Below are 22659 nucleotides of genomic sequence, written 5' to 3'. Positions count from 1 at the left end.
TCCCCGCCCCTGCCTGGGGGGACTGACGCCTTTTTGGGACTACAGAAAGACAGAAGCCAGACCAAAATTAAGGGAATAAAAAACATTTGTGTTTACTGAAGGGCCTTCAGGTACATTTAGGGCAGACAAAGCCTCCCAGGGGTTACACCCAAAGTGGACAATGGTCACGGGTTTTCACACTTTCATAAGTTTGGTCTGTTTGCATATTTGGGTTAATCTTCCAATTACAGCCTCAGGTAATGCGGTCATTTACCCCCAGTTTGCTCCCACAACTCACTTCTGTTTCCATCTTTCAGGCCTGAGGCAGTGAGGTGTCCTTGATCCCCAGGCCTGGAGAGGAATTGCTGTGTCCAAAATGGGGAAGCAGCACTCACACTGTGTGTGGAGTTTAGAGTGACACACTAAAGAACTGCAGGGTTACAAATATGTGAAAAATATAAAAGCTAAAATCCTGAGGCATCAAGACCGCCTCACCCATCACCCACCTCCAGCTCCCCGAGCTCCCTGCAGCTCTCCCTGACCTCCCTGGCTGAGGATGACGAGTGTGATATGTGACCTAAAGTTAATTCGTGTTAGGCGTTGTGATATGTGATATAAAGTTAATTCACGTTCGAATTGAGCTCTGTAAAACCTAAAGTGTATTTGGGGTTAAAAATTGAACTGTAAGAGGGGGACACGGGGGTTGAGAGACAGGGAGGGTCCCTGCCGGGAAAAGCCTCAGGATAAAGATGATGAGATAGACTGTGTCTCCCCCGGAGATGGACCTGCTAACGACCCAGTGATTAAGAGAAGATAGATATCTTATCTGTTCCAGCCCAGTTTAACATTTCCAAAACCGTCTCCGGACCCAGCAATCATGACATTGTTTTACTTCGAGGACCTATTCAACCGACTGGAGACCTGAACATGAATACCTGATGAGGTGAGAAGCAGGAGCACTACGGCCGCCTTCCACTCTCAGCGAAAGACTGTATAAAAACCAGCGGCTCGGGACACACTTTGTGAACAGGATAGATACGAAGAGATAGAGTCCTTTTCTATGTTCGCCCAGTGCCGAAAACCCGGGGTTCGACGCTGTTTCTTTTGATTGTGGCTGTTAGAGACCGAATTTAAGTCTCGAAATAAAATTCTAAATCTTGATTTACGGAATTTGGCCTGTTCATTTATTACACGAGGATGACGATCCCACCCTGGCAGCTCATCCTCCAGCAGCTCAGCCCCCGTGCTGCCCACGCTCCCGGCTCTGCACAGGATGTCCCACGGTTGCTGACAAGGGACGGGTTTGCTGGTCCAGCCCTCGTCTCTCCTGCCCAGAAGACACCTGCCCTGGCAGAGATGCTCAGGACACGTGGCACCACACACGACCCAGAGCCTCGGGGAACTCCGAGGATGGTGGCACAGCAGAAACCTGCTCTTCCCCTTCCTGGGATGTGCTGAGGTCCCACAAAGTGGGAGAAAGCAAAGCAGGACAGGAGCCATTCCTAGCTGCCCCCCAAGACCCTACATCATTCCTTGAGATGTCTGAGAACCCCTCTGCGAGGCAGGGCGGGGCTGGATGGAGGAGAAGGAGACGTTTCCAGTATCTCCATCCCGACTGGATGGGTGGCAGTGGGGAGAGCTCTCAGGCTGACACAGGAGCAGCAGCGGGACCAGGGCACTCGGGGCTGGGACAGGGCCGTCCTGGGCAGTGATCCAGACGTCTTGGGGCTGGGAAAGGACAGATTCAGGAGAGGACAGCCAGGATCCCCGAGTGTCAGCTGATTGCCCAAAAAGCTCTGGAACAGGTGATCAAACAAGCTCTTGCCAAGTCTGTAGCAGATAACGAGGAAATGAGCAAGGTCCAGCCTGGTTTGTCAGGAGCAGAGGGTCTCACACAACCCCATCTCCTCACCAGGAAGCAGCAGCCTGGCAGAGGCTCCGTCTTGTACCCAAATATGCGCAAGGCTCTTGACAGGGTCACTCCAGATATTATCCCAGGCAATTTCTGGGAAAATGGATGGGAGAAAAGCCAGGTGAGTGTCGTGGGCTTTCCCCGACATTCAGAGTTTTAGAGTCTTTTTGCCCTCTGCACAGCTCTGTGCCAAACAGATGAAAGGGATGGAGTCTTCAAGTTCTGATTTTTCAAGGTTGCATGTTTCGTTTATTATTTCTTATCTTACAATTTTCTCAGTGCCCAACAAAGATGTTCGCAGCTGCCTGGACATCTGACGACTCCTCCCGAACTGGACTGTCGTTATCTTTTTTACTAATTGCTACGTATTCTTTATTTATCATTACTTGCCAATGCCTATCACTAATACTAAACAGGTCATCTCTGCTTTGACCCAATCCCCATTCAACTACTTTGTGCCAACGTCACTGCTGAAATGGAGTGAGGGAAGAAGAAAGAAGAAGCAGGAGACAACGCCCCAAATCCTCCATCTTGCCCCAATTCACTTCAACACTAGAAACCTAAATTTACTGTTTTTTCACCCTGTGATAAGCTAAACTACTATTTTTCACACTCTTGTGGCCTGGAATCCATCCCGCAGTGCAGAAAGTCTTTCCCATGGACTGTGGAAAGGACAGTGTCCCTCTGAGCTCTGGGCCGGGGTCCCAGACCCCCCTGTCCAGGTCCCTGACCCTCCAGGGGAGCCAAAGGAATGCCCTGGACTCCAACAGGTGAGGGTTTTGGGAAGCTCAGCACTGGCTCTTTACCCCCAGTGCAACTTTTCCTTCATGAGCAGTCTGGGAATGCGAGAGGGAAGTGGGACACGGAGGCAAACCCCACTGTGAGCTGAAGCAATCCTACAGGACAGCATGGCCAGGCATTTCCTGGGATGTGCCTGCAGGAGTATCCTGAGGGATGCACCAGCCCAGCCCGGGCTCTGCTGAGGGAGCCGTGAGCTTTGGGTGCCACAGGTTAAAACACCCCTGTCCAAAATGGGCTGAGCCCAAAGAAGAAGGGGAAGGTGGGGATGTTGTGGGCAGCAGCCCCCAAGGACCAGGGGAGCCCAGCCCGGCCTCATTATCCCTCCTGAGATGCTCAAGCAGCCACTTTAGGGACCATCTGTGGTCACTCTGCACCCCCGGAGCTGCCCCCAGCCCTGCCTGGACACGGGCAGCTCTTCCTTCGGCCAAGGGGAGCCCAGCTCCACCCCTGCACGACAGCAGGACAGCAGGGCACTCATACAGGCCTCCCCAAGGACCTCCAGACACTCCCAAAATAACATTTTTTCCACCTGATCACCTTCATTTTTAGGCTGTGGGTGCATGATGTGGAAAGCAGCCTGTGCCTACCCCCCCAAAGCGTTGAGAATGTTGTGCTCCCAACACAGGACACCCAAACGAGAGGTTTGTAGGGTGCATGTGCTCGTTTAGTCATTGCACAGCGAAGCAAAATGTCTGAATATGGGTTTTTGGTGCGGGGGGAGACTCAGCAGCCAGGGAGCAGGGACAGGGGAGCCGAGGAGAGGCGACAGGCAGGGACAGGGGCTGGCTCTGCCTCAAGGAGGGGACGCTGGCCGGGCCTGGAGTAGAGCAGCAAACACTGACCAGGGCTGGGAAGTGGCCACATCCCCACAGCCCCAGCAAGGCTGAGGCCTCAGACCCTCTGGCAGCTGTCCCTCCCCTGGCCCAGCCTGCCGGGCGGGGTGGCAGCCGTCCCCCAAGCTGTCAGGTCCGTGTCAGCTCCGTTCCGGCGCACGGCGCCGCGCTCGCGGCCACACAATCGACTCCGGATCAAAGAAGGCAAAACGACGAAAGGCCGCCCGTGGAAAGCCGAGTGCCAGCTCTTGGCAGCTCCCACGTCCTCCCCGCGGCTCGTGGGCACAGCACGGCTCCCCTCGATGTGACACCGGCGTGTCTGTGGCAGCGGTGTCCCGCGGGAGGGGACAGCACGCAGCCCGTGCCACCTCAGGGTGAGCGTCCCGCTGGGTGCTGCCAGCCCCGGGGAGCTGCCCCGGCTGTGCTCCAGCTCCTCAGGGCTGCCTGGGGAGGAGTCTGCCAAGAGAGACCCCTGGGGCTGGGCGCTGCTGTCACACAGCGAGAGAGAGCAGGGAGGTGTGATCGGGATACCCAAAGCCATCACACGGAGACCAGAGCTTTGCAGGGCAGAGATGTTCCTCAGAGAGAGCCCAAGGCCAAGAGCTCTCTGTCCGTTTATTTCTTACTTTTTATACGTTTGTGGGTCTGGCTGTGGATTGGCTTCTGGAGTTATCACCTCTCAGCCCAGTGGCCAGACCAACTGTCAGTTACAGTTGTTTTCAGGTTAGAAATATGCAAACAAAGGACAGAGAATGAAAAACAAAAGGTTTGTTTATGTTACATGTGTGAGAAAAAGTGAAAACTGCTCCTAACATTGTGCAGAAGCTAAAGAGTCTGACTCCATCTTATGAACAATCAGAAGGCTTTAAAAAACTCAGAAAAAACAGGGTGACAGGGATGGATGGAAGGACCAGGGTTATCTCAGGCATGAGCATCCCAGGCACTGCCAGGAAGAGACACAAGCTGCTGGGAGAGGATCTTGTAGGGATTTTTTGGGGGGTTGTGAGGCAAAGCAGTGACAGGGCAAGAGGGAGTGGCTTCAAGATGAAAGAGAGTAGATTTAGATTAAATGTCAGAAAGAAATTCTTCCCTGGGAGGGTGTTGAGGCCCTGGCACAGGGTGCCCAGAGAAGCTGTGGCTGCCCCTGGATCCCTGGCAGTGCCCAAGGCCAGGCTGGACACTGGGGCTGGGAGCAGCCTGGGACAGTGGGAGGTGTCCCTGCCATGGCAGGAGGTTGGATCATCTTCAGTGTCCCTTCCAACCCAACCCTCTCGGTGCTTCTGTGTTCAGTGACGCTGCAGATGGAGGCACAGGGGCAGGGAAGCAGCAGGAAGTCCGGATGCACTGTCAGAGTGGAATCTGCTGCTCCTGGAAAGGGAAATCCTTTCCTTCAAACTCAGGGGTGACCTTAGCTCTGCCCCTGGGCGGAGGTGGCACTGGGCACTGCCGTGGTTCTGTGGCTGGGTGTCTGCAGGCCAAGGTCACGCTCACCGTGACAGAAGAGGTCCCCAGGGAGCCCTCAGGAGCCCTCGGGTGTCCCTGTGGTGTGACACAGGTGTGACAGAGGGTGACACCACAGGCACAGCCCCACAGTGCCCACAGGCAGCAGGAGCTGGGGGCCACCCCTGAGCTCCCCAGCGCTGCCAGCAGTGTCCCCTGCACAGCACAGGGCCCCTGCCTGGCTGTCACCTCACCCGGGGCACCGCTGCTGCACGCTGAACACAGCAATGCCCCAGGGACCTCCCTCAGCTCCCCAAACCGCCCCTTCTCCCCCCAGTTCACTGGAGAAACTGAGGCTCGTGGGGTGGCTCTGGAGCAGCTGGGTCCTGGTGCCTCACCCGGGCCAGGACGAGCCTCCAGAGTCAGCCAGGCAATGTCTCAGGAGAGGAGAAGCTTCTGCAGGGACAGGGAAGACAGCCTGATCTAGAGAGCAGTGACACCCCTGCCCATGGAGGGGCGTTGGAATTGGATGATCTTCAAATTCTCTTCCAGCCCAAAGTGCTCTGTGATTGCACGCCCTGCAGCTGCTTTCTGCACACAGGAGACCTGGAGCTGGCTGCAGGTTCTGGGTGATCATCCTCGGCCAGCGTGGGGCTCCGTGGGCTCCTCTGTGCCACGGGCAGAGGTTTGTCCTTGTCTCAAGCCCTTGCAGAATAAACCGTAGAAATAATGGCAGAGAATTAGAGTGAGGAGGCACCTGCCAGGACCTGCCAGGACCTGTGTGCTCTGCTTGCAGCCTCAAAGAAGAACGGTGGCCAAGGGAGGCACAGCTGTACTGGGTTGTTTCAGAGGAGTCTGGACGTGCTGGAGCAGGGCCAACAGCTCCTGTCGGTGATCTCCAGGGTCCCTTCCAACCCAAACTTCTGCTGTGCATTGTCAAGGACTGAGGGACACCCGGGACCCACCACCTTTAGCTCATTCTGGAAAAGCAGCACAAGAACGAACCTGTGGAGCACCAGGACCCGCCAGGCAAGAGGGGACAGACCTCGCTGGGGTGTCCAGAAATCTCCTCCGTTAGACTTTTGTCTGGGAAACTCTTGGCAGAGCAGCTGGAGTCTCCAGGAGGTTGAAGAGGCCACAGGGGAAGAGCAGGAGCACAAACCAGAGCCAGGCACCGCTGGACCTCCTCAGGATGGGCTCCCAGCCCGCAGAAAAGGACCATGGAAGCAGCCTGCAGGGCAGGAGGTGCACAAGCCTTGTTCATTTTCTCTTTTCCCAGCAAGCAAAGAAGCTTCTGCACCAACTTTCCTGCCTTTTCCAGCACTGGATGGGATCCTGGTACAGTGTGAGTTTCCATGCCTGCAGCAGCAAGAGCAAAGGCGCTGCTGGCTCTTTGCTACTGTTCTGTGTCGGAGCTGGAGAGAGCTAAAAGCTGAGTTTTGCAGAGAGAAGGCTGCGCTCAGCTCTCAGTTTGTGTGCCTGTGCTTTGTCACTCTGCTCGGTGCACAAGCCCTGTTCATTTTCTCTTTTCCCAGCAAGCAAAGAAGCTGCTGCTGCGTTTTCCCTGCCTTTTCCAGCACTGGATGGGATCCTGATACAGTGGGATTTTTCAATGTCTGCAGCAGCAAGAGCAAAGGCACTGCTGGCTCTTTGCTACTTTCCCATGTCAGAGCTGTAGAGAACTAAAATCTCCACACACCTGTGTCCTGGCCCAGCTTCTCCTCTCTCTGTGAATTCCTGAGCTTGGAGTGAGGCCAGGAGCCAGAGGGTCACCTCAGGGAGGGGGAATGGCCAGGGCTGTGGCAGGAGGAATTTCTGAGCTGCTCTAAGGCAGGTGACGTGGGAACACCCCGAGGGCTTCGGCTGGGGTGGGGTTAGTGCTCCGTGTGTGTGCATAAAGCAAATGTCAGTGCAAGCAGGCATTGAAAGGTAAAATTGGTGTTAATAGCAATGATTATGGTAATGCTGCCACCAAGAATAACTGTGCAAACACTGACACAGGGATGGCCTGGATTCTGACTAGTGCTGGGAGAGCTGCAAGCGGTTTGGGTTTGGGAGCAGGGAAAGGGCTGAGCCTGGAGAAAAGGAGGCTCAGGGGGCCCCTGTGGCTCTGCACAACTCCTGACAGGAGGGGACAGCCGGGGGGGTCGGGCTGTGCTCCCAGGGAGCAGGGACAGGAGGAGAGGGAATGGCCCCAGGCTGGGCCAGGGATGGATATTGGCAGAATTCCTTCAGGGAAAGAGTGGCCAAGCCTTGGAAGGGGCTACCCAGGGCAGTGGTGGGATCAACACCCCTGGAGAAGGAACAACTGGACGTGGCACTCTGGGCTGGTGACAAGGTGGGGAACGGTCCCAGGTTGGACTCGATGGCCTTGGAGGGCTTTTCCCGGCTCGGTGATTCTGTTTGGGCTGGGCAGGTCTGGCTGGGCCTGGGCTCTGCCGCCCTGCGGGTTCCTGCATGCACATCCCAGCCTGGCACTTTTCACAGCACTTCTGCAGCCCTGGAAACAGGGAGAAAACGCACTGGTGCCTCTGGAAACCTCAGGGACTGATTTCAGGTCCTGAACAGGAAATTGTCACAGAGGCAGGAGCTGTGCCCGGTCACACCAGGGATTTGATTTGGGGTCTCTGTGGCAGGGATGGGGCAGTGTGTGGGACCCCTGAAGGAAAAGGGGGGTCTGGGCCTGTTTCTTTTTGCAGCCCCACTCTGCACCTCCCCAGCAGAGGTGATCACCCTGCAGTCGTTCCCCTGTCAGCTCAGAGAACCCTGGAACCCCAGAACGGTCTGGGTTGGAAGGGACCTCGAAGCTCATCTCATTCCACCCCCCTTCCGCAGGCAGGGACACCTTCCACCATCCCAGGCTGCTTTCATCCAGCCTGGCCTTGAACATTTCCAGGGGTCTGCAATTCCCTCTCATTACTACCCGGTGCAGGAGAAGGAGGATTTTTTTTTTTTCTGCCTTTGCCTTGGAGCAACCGTGCTCTTAAGTTTCTTCCAAGACTCACACCAGGGCCGCTTCTCTGCATGTGTGGTCTCTTGGACCGCGTAGAGCTCATAAATAAATAAGGAGAAAAGTTCTTAATCTTCATTCGAAAGCTCCTGGTATCACAATGCTGCTGCACAAAAGCCATCTTATTAGCCCCAAGTGCAAAATGCTGCCTTTTCTTGCAGAAGCTCATTAATTGCAGGTCACCATTCAACAAGAAAGATGAGGCACTTGAGTTCTTCAGGCTCTCATTAGCCACCGAGCTGAACAGTATGTGTGAAATTAACAGTCACCTGAGTACCTCTATAATTTCATAATTATTAGGCCTAATGGGTTAGTCTCTGCCAAATGGTTTTAACTCCTTCCTCGCCAGAGCAGGCAACCGCGCGAGACGCCGAGGTTGGCGCGTTTTCGCGAGTTTCGCAACCATTTAACAGCTTTCTCGTGGAAATAATAATAAGGAGAGGAAGTTTCCAGGATCATGTACTGTTTGCATTTTTTAACATATGTTTAGCTTTTAATTATTCATATCCAGCGCGCCAAGGAAGCAGATAGCCTGTATCCCGGAGAGTGGGTGAAAGAGCTTTCTCTGCAAAGGGATTTTAATTGGTTTTAAAATGTGTTCTGCGCGTGTGTTTATATTTGCGTGTGTGTGTGTGTGTGAGAGAGCCGAGCCTTTGGTTTCTCTTCTCCTTGGTGATTACATTACATTATTTCCCGTCTCTTCCATTTTTATTTATCTTAGGCTTAAAAAAGCAAAATCAGAGCCGAGATTTCTGTCTCTGCTTTTGAACTCGAGAAGCTTGGAAATGGCACTGCCTTTTAATGGGGATTTTCTCCTACTTGAATGCAGCCCAGGCGAGCAGCCCGGAGGGGAAGGCTGCCTCTCACCTCCAATCACTAATTGTTTTTCTTGTGGCTCGTCTCGCAGTCCGGAGCGTAGGCGTCTGGCTCCAGGTGGGAACAAACACAGCAGAACCCCCCACAAATCTGGGGTGACCTGGTGGGGGGCTCTGGCCCCGTGGCCATCACATCACACCCCAAGGGGGACACGGAAAAGCAGCCCCGTCCCTCCTTCCATCCATTCCAAGCCGGGCACAGGCGCAGGGCAGGTGTTCCAGCCTGTCCCAAACGCTCCAATTTGACAGCTGGGATTTAAATTTGCTTTTTAAATCCTATCCTCACCCACTCCAGCATGGGTTATGCTGGGAATGCTGCGCTCTCCTCCGGGATATAAATCCCTTTCCCACTGCTTTCAGCCTTGATGAGACCCTTAGCAGTGATGAGAGGACACAGACGTGACAGCAGCAGGCCCAGGAAAGAGGTTAATGGTTGGACCCGATGATCTTGGAGGGCTTTTCCACCCTTAACGATTCTGTGAGATGTCTGAAGTCCCCCTCAGAGCCCTGTTTTCAGGAGGTGACTGATCTCCGGAGGCAGGTGGTGGTGCAGGCGTTTCCCTCCTCTTGCTGGGGGCAGGAACAGGGAACAAGGAGCCCTTGGGCTGCCATGGACCCACCCTGAGCTCAGGTGGGGCCTGCTCTCACCTGGACAGGCACAGCACAGCCCCCAGAGTGACAAACACACCCTTGCTCGGTGACAAAAGGTGGCCTTGGCGCTGTGATGGTGCAGTGCCAGCCTCAGCCCTCTCTGCTCTTCAGCTCCATCACATTTGCAGGTTTGGGGTGTCGTGGGCTTTCCTCATGGACTGAGATCAAAGCCAGTGTCTCTCTGAGCTCTGGGCTGGGGTCCCAGACCCGCCCCATCCAGATTTCGGACCCTCCAGGGCAGCCAAAGGAATGCCCTGGACTCCAACATCGGGGTGTTGGGTTTTTTTCTTTTTAGTCCGATGCTGTCCTTAGGAGAGGGCCTGGAGCGGGGGGCAGCGGGGATCCCCCAGGCCGGTGACACAGCAAATCCCTGTCCTGCTGGCGCTGGCTCGTGGCATCGGCAGGAGCGCGGAGCACGCCAGGGCTGTGCCTGCACTGAGGGCCGGGATGGGTTTCTCCAGCAGGAACCTGATGGGACATCCACAGGCCGTCGGAAAAGAGCCAGGCCGGGATGCAGACCTTGGCTGGACCCCAGAGCCAGGCCCTGTGAGTGAATCCTCCCTGGTGGAGCTCCACCGCCGGCTCTGCCTGTGCCGGGAGATCAAGGCTGGCAGGAGGGAGGGTCTCGCTTCACTTTAGGCGCTGGAGAAACGTCTCCTTCGATGATATTTCACCTTACCTCTCCTTGCCACATCTGTCAACTTCTGCTAATTACCGAGTTTGCTATCACCCTCTGCACTGATGTGAAGGGTAGGGAAAACAGAAAAAGGAGGTTAAGGGATTCTACAATTATAAATGATGTCTGGCAGGCTAAGGTACCATATAATGCATTATAAGCACTTAAAAAGCTAACCCATTCTGTCTTCTTTCTTTGGCATAAATAATGGCTTTTTTATGAATAAATCATGCAGCCAAGGTCTCTGAAAATAGCAGGAACCTGGAGCAGAATGTCTCCATCCTCATTTTTGCTAGGACAGCAGAGAAGTCAGCAATCCACTCCATCACTGCTGATAAACCGGGGCGAGTGCAACTCCCGGTAATGAAGTAGGGAGATAAAGTTTCGGGAGGGTGAGCGGGGCACCGGGATATTTCTGCCAAAGCACCGACTGCACCCGGGCTCCAAATGAAACATAATGGACTCCGAGGAGATAAGCATTATTTTTTTTTTTTCCTGCCCCATGAATAAAGCAAGACCTCATAACTCACAGACAGGCAAAGCTGCCAGCAACTTAAAAGTGCTTCCTTCTGCTTCTGGTTTGTGTTTCCTTTTAATGAAGCTGCTCCAAAGCCGAGGGGGAGCTCAGAAGTGGGGCTGGAAGCAAACCCTGCCTTTGCGCGTGTGGAGTCCGGCTGGCTGCGGGCGCTGCGGAGGGCTGGGTGGGCTGGGAGGGAGGTGGGGAGGGCTGGGTGGGCTGGAGGGAGGTGGGGAGGGCTGGGAGGGCACTGGGATGGTCTGGCCGGGCGGCCGCAGCCACCCAGCCCTCGCACAAAGGGTTCAATCGCAGCTGCCTGTGCCGGGAGGGGCAGGGAGGGAGGTCCTGGAGGTCCTGGGGGTCCTGGGGGTCCTGGAAGTCCTGGAGGTCCTGGAGGTCCTGGAAGTCCTGGAGGTCCTGGGGGTCCTGGAGGTCCTGGGGGTCCTGGGGGTCCTGGGGGTCCTGGAGGTCCTGGAGGTCCTGGGGGTCCTGGGGGTCCTGGGGGTCCTGGGGGTCCTGCTGCCCCGCCAGAGTGAGGACCCTTCCCATGGTCTGGGCTGGGGGAAAGCTGGGGGCACGGGGGCTCTGCTCAGCCCTGGCTGTGTCTGCACCCACATTTTGGCCCCTCCAAAAGCTCTCTCCTCTCCAGACTGGTGGGCACCACCCATTCCTCTCGCCAAGGGTCCCTCCCACCTCCCTGGTGCGGCTGGGACCACCCAGAGGGACCCGCACCAAAGCAGGGCTGCAGGTTTGGAGCTGCCTTGCTCAGGGTCGCGCTCCCTGTGCTCCTCACACCCCAGCCCAGCCCCGGGGGCTGCCCCCGCCCCCCTCCCCCAGGCACAGCCCACCCTCCTCTTTCTGGGAAATCAGGGAGGAGCAGCTCATCCCCTTAAAAACCCCATCCCGAGTGGGCGTGGGGCAGGGGAATCTCCGTCCTCATCCTGCAGCACGCGGGGTTGGGATTCACATCCCCCCCGGGCGCCTCGTGGGTCTCCTGCAGGCCCAAGGGTGCAGAGCAGGGCTGGGGGCACCAGCACACCCCTCTGCATCAGCCAGAACCTTTGGGGGACTTCAGGGCTGGGCAGAGTTCCCAGAGCTCCCCGGCAGGTGCCAGAGCTCACACAGATCGTGAGATGCTCCTGGACAGAGGGACTGGTCCTGGACAGAGGGACTGGTCCTGGACAGAGAGACTGGTCCTGGACAGAGGGACTGGTCCTGGACAGAGGGGCTGGTCCTGAGCTGTGGCTGGAGAAAAGCCACACAGTGGGGTGTGGGGCCAGCCCTCGGGGCTGGCTGGGATGGGGACACTGGGTGTCACTCCCCGTGCTCACACTGTGACAGGAGCAGCCCTTGTTCCCTGCCGGGACGCAGAATTCCGCTGCAGCCTTCGCCTTCCTTGGACCAAGAGCCGCGTTTGTCACCAAGTCCTTCCCGTGCAGGGGGCACCAGGAGAGCCCGAGGAGCTTTCAGCAAGAGGAGCTGGTCCTCAGCAGGGAGAGGGGCTCTGAATTCCCAGCACCGCAGCTGTGTTTGCAGCAGAGCCCAGCCTGGGATGTCACCAAGGGAGTGACAAGGTGTCTGCTGGCAGACCCTGCCTTGCCCGCCCGGTTGTGGCCCCACAGGCCCCTCCAAGGAATGATTTTTGAGGGTGCAGCCTGGTGCTGATGGGTTTGGGGAGGAGGAGGAGTCAGAGAGCATCACCTGCCGTGCTCAGCACAGTCCCAGCCTGGCAGAGCTTCCCGCAGCATCCCGGAACGCGCAGGGCGCTGGGGAAAGCCAGAATCCCACAGACTCACGGGCTGTGAATCAGCAGCCACAGGCTCCCCGTCCCTGCTCCGGGGCTGGGATTAAATCCTGGATTCCCCAGGAGCTGCTGCTGCTCCCCAAAGCCAGCGGTGCTGCTGGGGCCGGGGCTGGGCGAGGGGAGGGAAAGACAAAGCTCCAGCCTGTGCTTGGAGGAGGATGAAGGGCAGATGGAGGGGAAATGGGGCAGGGAAAGAGGCCGTTAGACTTTTGACAAGGGGCTGGAGTGACAGCACATCACACTGACAGAGGGCAGGGTTAGATGGGATATTCAGGGTGCCCAGAGCAGCTGTGGCTGCCCCTGGATCCCTGGCAGCATCCAAGGAGGTGTCCCTGCCATGGCAGAGGTGGAACAAGATGAACTTTGAGGCTCCTCCCAACCCAGACCAGTCTGGGATTCAGTGATTTGGGCTGTCCTGAGCAGGGCCAAACGCAGGGACACTTTGCCCAGCTGCCCCCAGTGCCAGCGCTCTGCCCTTGGGGGGAGGCAGCACCTGGGACTCTGCTCTGTTCTCCGGGGACATCCTGCCAACCTCCCTGAGCGGGAGGTGACATCTCCCTGTATGCACACGCACGTGACAGAAACCCTCTGCCCAATTACTTTGGGGGACAAGCTCAGCAGAGGTGGGCACAGCCTGGGAGCCCCCTGTGCCCACCTCTGCAGCTGTGGCACGCTCGGTCTCCAGCACCCTGTGCCAGAGGCTCCAGCTGGAGCTGCCTTCCCTGGGAGCTCCTCCGCAGCTGGCGGCTCTCCAAACCCCTCGGGGGGCTGGGAGGTGCTGCCGGGTGATCCGAAATCGCTCGCCCACACCTGTGAGAACACACACGGAGCCACCTCCGCGGGGACGCGGGGCTCTGCGCGCCCCTCACGCACCCCTGGCACACGCGTGGCGCCCAGCGCTGCTCACGGGCTGCGCATGGAGGTTCTCTGCGCCGCCCCAAGGTCTCCACACTACCCCAGCAGATCCTTCCTTCCCTCTCTCTCTCTCTTTGCTGCAGGGACATGGAGGTTTCCTGGGGACAGCTCTTCCTCCTCCTCCTCCTCGTGTGCCTAGCCCGCACACGGTGTGCCAGCCCTGCGGCCCGTGCCGAGGAGGATGAGGAGCGGGGATGAAGCCCTGCCCGCTCCTCCTGGCAGGTGGCCGGGTCGCTTCCTTGGGCTCCGTTCAGCACGAGCAGCTTGTGCTGTTTCTCCTCCTCCCTGGGGTGGGCTGCTCATTTTTGCCCCGTAAGACAATGCCCTCTTCCAAAAACAAAGAAATTATAAAGTACATACGAACATATGGTAACATATATTCTAGGCTGCCTATGTGGCCAATTTTCTGTATGTTACCATATGGTGCCGCGTATTTAGCAAAAATACAACTTGACTGTTTCTCTTTCCATATGGGGATTCTTTTGCCTTAATTAATAACATTGAGCAAAAACTCTTTCTAAGGTTTCCAAGATTTCTGCAAGGGAGTATCTTACGACAGACACATGCTCCTCGAGGCCTTCCTCCTCATTTGTCGGCACCCTTCTGTCCCCCTCCTCTTCCTCGTGCCCCGGGGGCGGCTGTGGGGATATCTGGGGTTCTTGGAGGGGGGTGCTGCACCCCTGCTTGGCTCCCGGCCCAGGGAGCTGCTGTCCCCCGCAGGACCTGGCTGCAGCCCCGGGGATAACGCAGCGCCTGCGGGCTGGATCCCTCCGGCTCAGCCCGGAGCTGAGCTCACGGAGCAAAGGGGAGATGGACAGGGAGCTGTGCAGCACAGAGAGCACCGCGGCCACACAGGGGCTGCTGCCTTCCGAGGGGCAGGATGGTGCGAAGTTTGCAGCTCTCCAGCTGAGCCTCTCTCGGGTTATCTGACAGAACCGTGGAATGTGTCAGGGGATCCTCTCAGGACGAGCCCAGGGCCAGTGGCCGTGAGGTGAGCCAGCTGTGTTCCGCTGGGACGGGCTGTGGAGGGTCAGTGGCACAGCCCCAGACAGTCAATCTGTGACAAATCTCTGTGGCTCCAGATGTGTCCCTTGTCCCTCGGGGATGCTCCTGCAGGGGAGATCAGCTGGATCTCTGCCTCTCCCCGTTCCCGGGCTCCTGTTGGAGATGCTGAGCTCCCTGTCCTCCTCCTGGGGTGGAGCAGGACACAGGCAGTGCCTGGGGGGCTCAGCTCTGTCTGAGCTGTGGGGTGAGCCTGTCCCTCCTGCTCAGCAGCAGCACATCTCACCAGGCCCTGCCCCACTCCCCCCAACAGGCAGAACCTCTGCTTGGGTGTCCTCAGCCTCCCTCAGCCCCACATCCTCCTTCCCCGTGCTGCTGCGCTGGGCCAGCTCTGTCTGTGGGATGGGAGGGGGCACCGGTGCCCTTCAACGGGGTGTGACCACGGTGGGTGCTCCTGGAGCTCAGCAGCCCAGGGAAGGCCGGCTGTGAGCAGGCTCAGGGCTCCAGGGTCAGGGGAGCAGAGGGCTCCTTGTCCGTGCTGCCCCATCCCACAGCTCCTCACACCCCAGAGCTCCCCGAGTCAGGGAATTTTTCTTCTGAGGAGGTCACCGGGAGCTCTCCAAACTCCTTCTGCTCCTTCTCCTCCCCTTCTGCAGCTCTGGAAACAGCCAGAAAATGCACTGGTGCCTCTGGAAACCTCAGGGACTGATTTCAGGTCCTGAACAGGAAATTGTCACAGAGGCAGGAGCTGTGCTCGGTCACACCAGGGATTTGATTTGGGGTCTCTGTGGCAGGGATGGGGCAGTGTGTGGGACCCCTGATGGAAAAGGGGGGTCTGGGCCTGTTTCTTTTTGCAGCCCCACTCTGCACCTCCCCAGCAGAGGTGATCACCCTGCAGTCGTTCCCCTGTCAGCTCAGAGAACCCTGGAACCCCAGAATGGTCTGGGTTGGAAAGAACCTTGAAGTCCTGCTGCCTCACAGCACCTCCCCACATCCCTCAGCTCCGTGTGGATGCTCTGTGGCACCTCCTGCTCCCTGGAGAAGCCTCCTCAGTGGGGTGTTTGGGACCTCCTTTGGAACACAGGTCCTGGCATCCCCTTCCAGTGCCATTCATCGGAGTCTCCGGGGCGTGGGTTGAGCCAGCTGCCCTGCTCACCCTGCTGCCTTCACCCAGCTCCCTTGGGCAGCTGGGGTGGGGAGGGAAGGCCCCCATGGGCTTTGTGCAGCCTCTTGAAGGGTTCACTGGGCAGGACAAAACAGCTGGAACAGCTCCTGGTGTCTCAGCCTCTTCCTGCGCCTCCAGAGCTTGACCTGGAGCCCAGCTCTGCCACCTCCAGCTGGTGCCCATCCCCTGAGCACCTCCGCAGCGCATCCTGGCAGAGTGGGGCACGAGGAGAGCCGGCAGAGTGACGGTCACCAGCACCTCTGTGGCCATGGGGCTCTGCCAGCACCTTGTGTGCAGCTGCTCCTGGCTCAGAACCCTGCAGCTGCTCCCCCATTTCCTGCCAGGGCCCGGAGCAGGGCTCGGGGTGGGACATGGGACATGGGACATGTGCAGAGCAGGACATCCTTGCAGCCACGTGGAAATCAGCCACAGCCTGGGAGCCCCGCTGGGGACCGCGTCTGGCTGCTGCCTTGGCCACTTGCAGGGGGGCTTTGGGCTCACTCCTGGGGGGCATCTCCAAAGGGCAGGACACCGGGATTCCTAAACTTGCATCCCAGGCTGGTTGTATCCTGGTGTCACGGGTTGGCGCAGTTCGGTTTTTAGTTATGGAGGAATGGCGAGTGTCCATTCTTTTAGTGTGTGTTTAATAAAAAGCTGTTTGTTTCTTTTTAAGCTTGAGCCTGCTTCGTTTTTCTCCTAATCTTAGAGAGAATAAACACCAGGACCACTACACTAAATTCGGGGGAGGTGAAACCACCACACCTGGGTATCCAGGCTGAGGTGCTGGTGGGATGCAAATCACAGAATCACAGAGTGGTTGGGGTTGGAAGAGCCCCGAAGACAACTGCAGTCATCCTGCCACTGGCAGGGAACACCTTCCACTGAACCAGACTGCTCCGAGCCCCCCTTCCTGTGCCGGGCTGCCCTCCCACCAGAGCAGCCTCCGACCTCCCCTGCCCAAGCTCCCGGCACAAATCAAATCCCACCCTCGCGAGCCAGCCTCGCACGGGGGCGGTGGGTGCAGGGGCTGGCGGGCTCCTGGTGACGCCGTGGCATTCAGGGATGGCACAGGGAGAAGGTCAGTGCGTGCAGAGCGGGCACAGCTGTCAGCACTCAGCCCTGCTCAGCCTCTGCAAGGAGGACAGGCTCGGGACGCAGGAACGGGGCTCTGCTCCCGAGCTGTCTGCAGATGCCCTGCACGGGGGGGCTGCAGTGCGGGCAGGAGAGGCAGGAGATCACCCTGCTGCAGGCGGCACGGGGATTTCTGAGGGCCTGGGAGAAAAGAGGAGCTCGGCCTAATATTTTCGGAAGGGGAGACGGGGCGACGTGGGTGATTTCAAGTCTGTCAGGCCGCCGTTGATCCCAGAGAAATTAGTGGAACGGCTGACACCGAACGCGCGGAATAAAGAATCCAAAAGGGCGATATAATTAACGCCAATCAACAGGGATTTATGGAAAATAGATCCCGTAAAACCAACTTGACAGCTTTCTTTCCTGTTGGGATTTTTTTTTTTTTCTTTTTCTTTTTTTTCTTTTTTTTTCTTTTTTTTTTCGTTTAAAAACATGATTACAAGTTTCTTCAGCAAGGTGAGGTTTGCTGAGGACATGGGAACAGCAATAGATCACCTGGACGCTGTGTGTTTTCTTATAAAAAATAGGGGAGCACCCAACCAGCCACGGGGTGTGGGTGGTTTAGGACACATTCAGGAGCTCGTGAGTGGGCACGGACTGACCCTGCAGGGGATTCTGCCCACGGCCAGTCCCACCAGTGCTGGGGAGGACACGCTGGGCTGGGTCCCAGCAGCTCACTGGGAGCAGGGAGGTTCTGCTGGGACAGCACTGGTGTCACGATGGGGGAGACGTGATTTGCAGAGAGGGGAGCACCGGGCATCAGATCACATGGAAATGCTGATAATGCTGATGGAGGGAGTCCAGAGGAGCCCACGGAGCTGCTCCAGGGCTGGAGCACCTCTGGAGCCAGGCTGGGAGAGCTGGGGGAGCTCCCCTGGAGAGGAGAAGGCTCCAGGGAGAGCTGCGAGCCCCTGGCAGGGCCTAAAGGGGCTCCAGGAGAGCTGCAGAGGGACTGGGGACAAGGCCTGGAGGGACAGGACACAGGGAATGGCTCCCAGTGCCAGAGGGCAGCGCTGCATGGGAGATTGGGAATCGGGAATTGTTCCCTGGGAGGGTGGGCAGGGGCTGGGATGGAATTCCCAGAGCAGCTGGGGCTGCCCCTGGATCCCTGGCAGTGCCCAAGGCCAGGCTGGATGAGGAATCACAGAAGGGATTTAAAAGATGTGTGGAGGTGACACTTGGGGACGTGGGTTCATGCTGAGTTTAGAAGTGCTGGGGGAATGGTTGGACTCAGCGATCTTAGAGGACTTTTCTTCACGATCCTACGGTTCTGTGACCTCCACAGCCCAACCACGCCCATGCTCTGGGCCATGTTTCACCAAGCATCACATCTCCCCCTTGGAATCGACCCCCAGGTTCCCCAACTTGCCTGGGGGGCACCATCCCCCCCCCCCTCAGCCAGACACACTGACGGCAGCAGCAGCCCCACCTTGTAATATTTAAAACAATTTTATTCATGAAAATATGCTGTACAATGCACTATACACAGTTCTTTACATTGCCACATACACAAACTCTAATAGCACAACCAAGAAAGTTACCATTGCCTACGATAGATGCGTGTGAGAGATGACGCCTCCGAGACCCTCCCCCCCAGCCTGTACAGTTATAAATACGAGGGAAACGGACCCAAAACCGCCGGGGGAAGCCAAGCGGGGGGGGCCCTTGGGTGTCCCCCCACGCCGGCTCCAGGCAGGGCAGGGTGGGAGCAGAGGGAGCTCCTGGGGGATGGAGGGAGGGGGTGACGGACAGGGGAGGATGGAGCTGAGGGAGGTGGGACAATATGAGGTGGCCTCGCTGATTCCAGAGAGGGAGCCTGGACGCTCAGCCAGCCCGGACAGTGACACCAAGCGCTGGTGTCCCCTCGCCCACGCTCACGGTCACTGAGGGGGGCACAGCCACGCCTGGCCACCCCCCAGGACCCACCCGCCCCACAGGCACGGCCCCGTCCCGTCCCCACCCGCACACCACATCCCCCCCCCCGTGCCCCCTGCCCTGCAGCCCCGATCCCCCGGGGTCCCCGCCGCTCTGGGGGCGTCCGTGCCCGCCGCGCCTCGCCCCGCACGACCACTGAACACACGACGTTACCAACACGACTGCACCGCACACACGACAACCCCACGGTCACGAACCACGACGACAGCTTGGCGAGGGGCCGTGCCCACGCGGCGGGGCAGGGCCGCGGGGGCGGCAGGGCGGCCGTGGGACAAGGGGACGTTTTCCTCCTGCTGCTGGGGTGCCAGGGGACGCTCAGCCCCGTGTCTGTGACCCCCGCGCGGGAGAATCCCATCTCCTAACGCCCGGCTGCTGCCCGGCATGCTGGTGTGCTGCTGGATCTGTGCCTGGAGATGCCTGGAAGTGCCAGGGCTCCTTCCCTTTCCCCCGTTCCTGGGGGGCAGAGGCTCCCATTTCCTCCAGGGCAGCCAGAGCTGCCCTCCTGCCTCTGGGTCCCTCAGGCCCACGTGCTGAACTGGGGGGTCGGGGGTTAAATAGCCACTTGCAATCGGTTTCCAAGGGTTTGAAAGATGCCTGAAACGAGAGGTGGCGTACGAAAGGAATGCGGTAATGATCCTGGCCAAAGAATAATCCTTTTTAAAAAAGCATTCGAGAAAGATTATATATAATAGAATATATTAAATTCTGTACATGATCAAATAATGTAAACATAATTAATTAACTTGTAAGAATGTCTTTAGAGACCGTGCCTGCCATGTGCCCTGGGTGAAGGTGAGCGGTGGCACACGGGGCTCCTCTGTCACACTCCGCCACAGCCGTGGGGGTCAGGACAGGAGCAGGAGGTGCCACCCGCGGGTCCCCCTGTCCCTGCGGCTGGCTGGGACCCAGCGCCTGCTCCGTGGCAGAGGAGCTGGTGCTGGGGCAAGAAGGGAAGAGCTGGGCTGGGAAAATGTGCTGGTTCAGTGCCTGGGGGGGCAGAGAGAGCCCGTGGTGCCCAGGGGGAAGAATGGCTGAGCAGAGGCACCACGGGGCAGAGCAGCAGCTCCCACCACTCCCTGCCAGCCCCTCCATCCTCTCCAGAGCAGTTGCACCCGCTGGCCGCCAGCCTCAACCCTGCCAAAGCCCTGCTGCTCCTGGGATGGCCGGGACATCCCGGGCCCACTCCCGCCCCACGGAGCAGTGGGGTCAGCTTGGGGTCCTGACACACAGCATTTCCACGTGTGAATCGCGGTCCCCATCCCCATGGAGCCCCAGCCCCTGGCAGGTGGGTGCACCCCTCTTGCTGACAGCTCCCGGATGGGCTCTCCTGGCACCCCAGGGGTGGGCAGTGAGACACTGGGATGGTGGCACTGACCCCCCAGGAGCCCCGCGGCCCTGGCTGGGGGCCCTGTGGCACCTCCCTGAGCAATGTGGGTCACCCAAGCTTGGAGCAGGATGGACCCCACGCTGCCTGGCCACCTCATCCCTCCCCTCCTCACACACACGGCTCCTCCTCGAGGACGACCCACATTGCAGCCCCACAGCTTTCACCCCATCATCCAACACCCCCCATGAGCCACGTGATGGGACACAGCCACCAGCGCAGCCCATGGCCTCTCTCTCCTCTCCTCTCCCTAAACTCAACCCTCTCTTCCTTCCAACGCAAAAACTCAATGGCAAAAGAGTGCATGAAACCAAATAAATACGCCTCCCTCCCCGCCCCTGCGAGCTGCCCCTGAGCCTCCAGCTCAGGGGACCCTCAGTCCCAGCAGGACCCCCCTGGAGCGTGCCCAGCCTGCTCCGGGCAGGGGCTGCAGCCTTCCCGCGGCACCCTCAGCCCCCAGGGGCTGCCAGGGCTGCTGGCTGCACACCATCACCACCCCCTCCTCACTGCTCCGTAAGAAAACCTGCCTGGAGCCAACAGCTGCAGCCGCCTGGGGGTGTGGGCTCGGCAGAGCTCTGCTCTCCACCAGGACTGAGGGGTCCTGAGCCCCCCCCAGTGCCCTGGGGCAGGGTCCCCACTCCTGACACTTCTACCCAGAGGACTCATTTCCCAAGGTGGCTCCGAGAAGAGTCCCTTCCCAGGGGGATGCCCATGCCGGGGGGGTCCCACACCCCACACCACCAGCCGTCACCACTCTGTCACCCAGCCCAAGGGCAAATCAAACCGGCACCATTGCCGTGGGGCGCTGGGACCCTCTGCAAAGGCTTTCCCTGCCTGCTTCCCCCCTGGATCAACCTGGCTCCGGCTGCCTCTCCCACCCACTGCCCTGTGTCCTCCAGAGGATGCTGGCAGGACCTGCAGGCCGGGCACGCGTGGGGCCGCGGGGTCCTCCCCCATCTCAATATTTGACCCTCCGGTTTGCGTTTCGCGTTCGACCTCAAGCTCAGACTGACGGCTCTGGCCCATCTTAACAAACAAAGGCAGAAGAGAAAGGAAAAAAAAAAAAGAGTTAGTCTCAATGTTCCCCTCGCGGCTTCCCGGCGGTGAGCCCGCGCCGGGGCGGGCGTCACCCAGGCACCCAGCTCTGGTTCGTGGGCTGCGGCCCCCCGGGCAGCGCGGGCACGTTGAGCCCGTTCTGCGGCGGGAGGGCCGAGTCGAAGTTGAAGTCCATCTCGTCGCTGTCCATAAAGTCATTCAGGATGATCGACTCCACGTCGCACTCCAGGCTCCCGTTGAACATGTCCAGGTCCAGGTCTGCTGGGAACCTGTCTTGGCCCAACACGGGGGGGTGGACGGCCCCCGGGTAGGGGCCCTGCAGCGAATCCAGCAAGCTCATGTGTGCCCCTTGGTTATTGGCGTAGGGATGCAGGTGCCCGTGGTGCGGCACGGCCGTCATGCTGCACGAGTCACTGGGCAGGCTCATAAGGCTGACAGGATTGGCTAAGGCACTGGTGTTGACCGCGGGGTGGTGACCGGCCGGTGACGGGTGGTACAACGCGTTGCTCTTCATGAGAGAGCCCGGGTGGGGCGGGTAGGAGGACAAGCCCTGCTCCCCGCCCCCGCACAGCAGCGGGTTGTGTCTGTGGCCGCGGGCCGGCACCACGGGGCCGGCCTGCGGCAGGGGCAGGTCCCCCGGGACCATGCTCTCCTTGTGCGCGTAGGAGATGGAGGAGAGCAGGTCCTGCAGCGAGGCGTTCCTGTAGGAGCTGACGGGCGAGAAGGTGGCCTGCTTGTTCTCCTGGATGGTCTGCATGGGCAGGCGCCGCATGAGGCTCATGGCCGGCTGGCTGTAGATGGTCCCGCAGTAGGTGTTGGAGGCGGCCCCCATGCTGGAGCACTTGGAGTTGAAGGTGAAACTGGAGCTCCGCTGCCGCAGGGCGGCCGGGGGGAGCTGCTGGGAGGGGCTCATGCTGTAGCCGTCCTGCAGGTCCTCCAGCATGCTCTCCCCCAGGCTCTCGTTCAGGCTGATGGTGCCGGTCAGGTCGGTCAGCCGGGGCAGCTCCACGGAGCAGCGGGCGCTGAGGGAAGGAGACATGGTGCTGGAGGGGCTGGGGTACATCAGCGGGGACGAGGGCGTACCGTCGTCCTCCTCCAGCTCGTCCGGCTCGTGGTTGGCCATGATGGGCGAGAGGCGCCCGCTCAGCGTGCTGGCCGTGGAGTTGGCCCGCGTCCGGAAGTCCGCCCAGGCGTCGTACTCGTCGCTGGCGTGGGACGCGGGGCTCTCCGACCACTTGGCCTGCTGGGAGGACGGGCTGTCCTCCCCGCGCTCCTGCGTCACCTGCAGCTGCTTCTTCTTGCTGGCCTTGCCCTTGATGCGCAGGAACTTGCTGTTGTTGTCCATGGACACCGCCCGCCGCCGCGGCGTCTTGCCCGTCTTGCCGCCCTCGGGGTTCAGCATCCACCAGGAGCTCTTGCCGGTGCCCTCGTTCTGCACGCGGATGAAGCGGGTGTGCAGGGACAGGTTGTGCCGGATGGAGTTCTGCGGGGACAGCAAGGACAGGGGCAGGGTCAGCAGCAGGGACAGCACCCCTGAAGGAAAGGGACGCCCTCGGGGCTGGGGGGGGGACAT

The 22659-nt window shown here is 58.9% G+C and overlaps 1 protein-coding gene across 1 annotated transcript in view; it reads right to left on the bottom strand.

The window, feature by feature from the left end:
• Nucleotides 1-18738: 18738 nt before the first annotated feature.
• LOC120763246 (forkhead box protein O6) overlaps nucleotides 18739-22659 on the bottom strand; it is a 38603-nt gene continuing 34682 nt past the window's right edge. The window contains 1 exon segment of the mRNA XM_040086421.2: nucleotides 18739-22569. Within this exon segment, the coding sequence (XP_039942355.1) occupies nucleotides 21157-22569 (1413 nt within the window). The 3' untranslated portion in view covers nucleotides 18739-21156.

The sequence above is a fragment of the Hirundo rustica genome, chromosome 25 (assembly GCF_015227805.2).
Source record: "Hirundo rustica isolate bHirRus1 chromosome 25, bHirRus1.pri.v3, whole genome shotgun sequence".
NCBI lineage: Eukaryota > Metazoa > Chordata > Aves > Passeriformes > Hirundinidae > Hirundo > Hirundo rustica.
The sequence above is the reverse complement of the archived record's forward strand: the minus strand, read 5'-3'. Positions and strand labels throughout refer to the sequence as shown.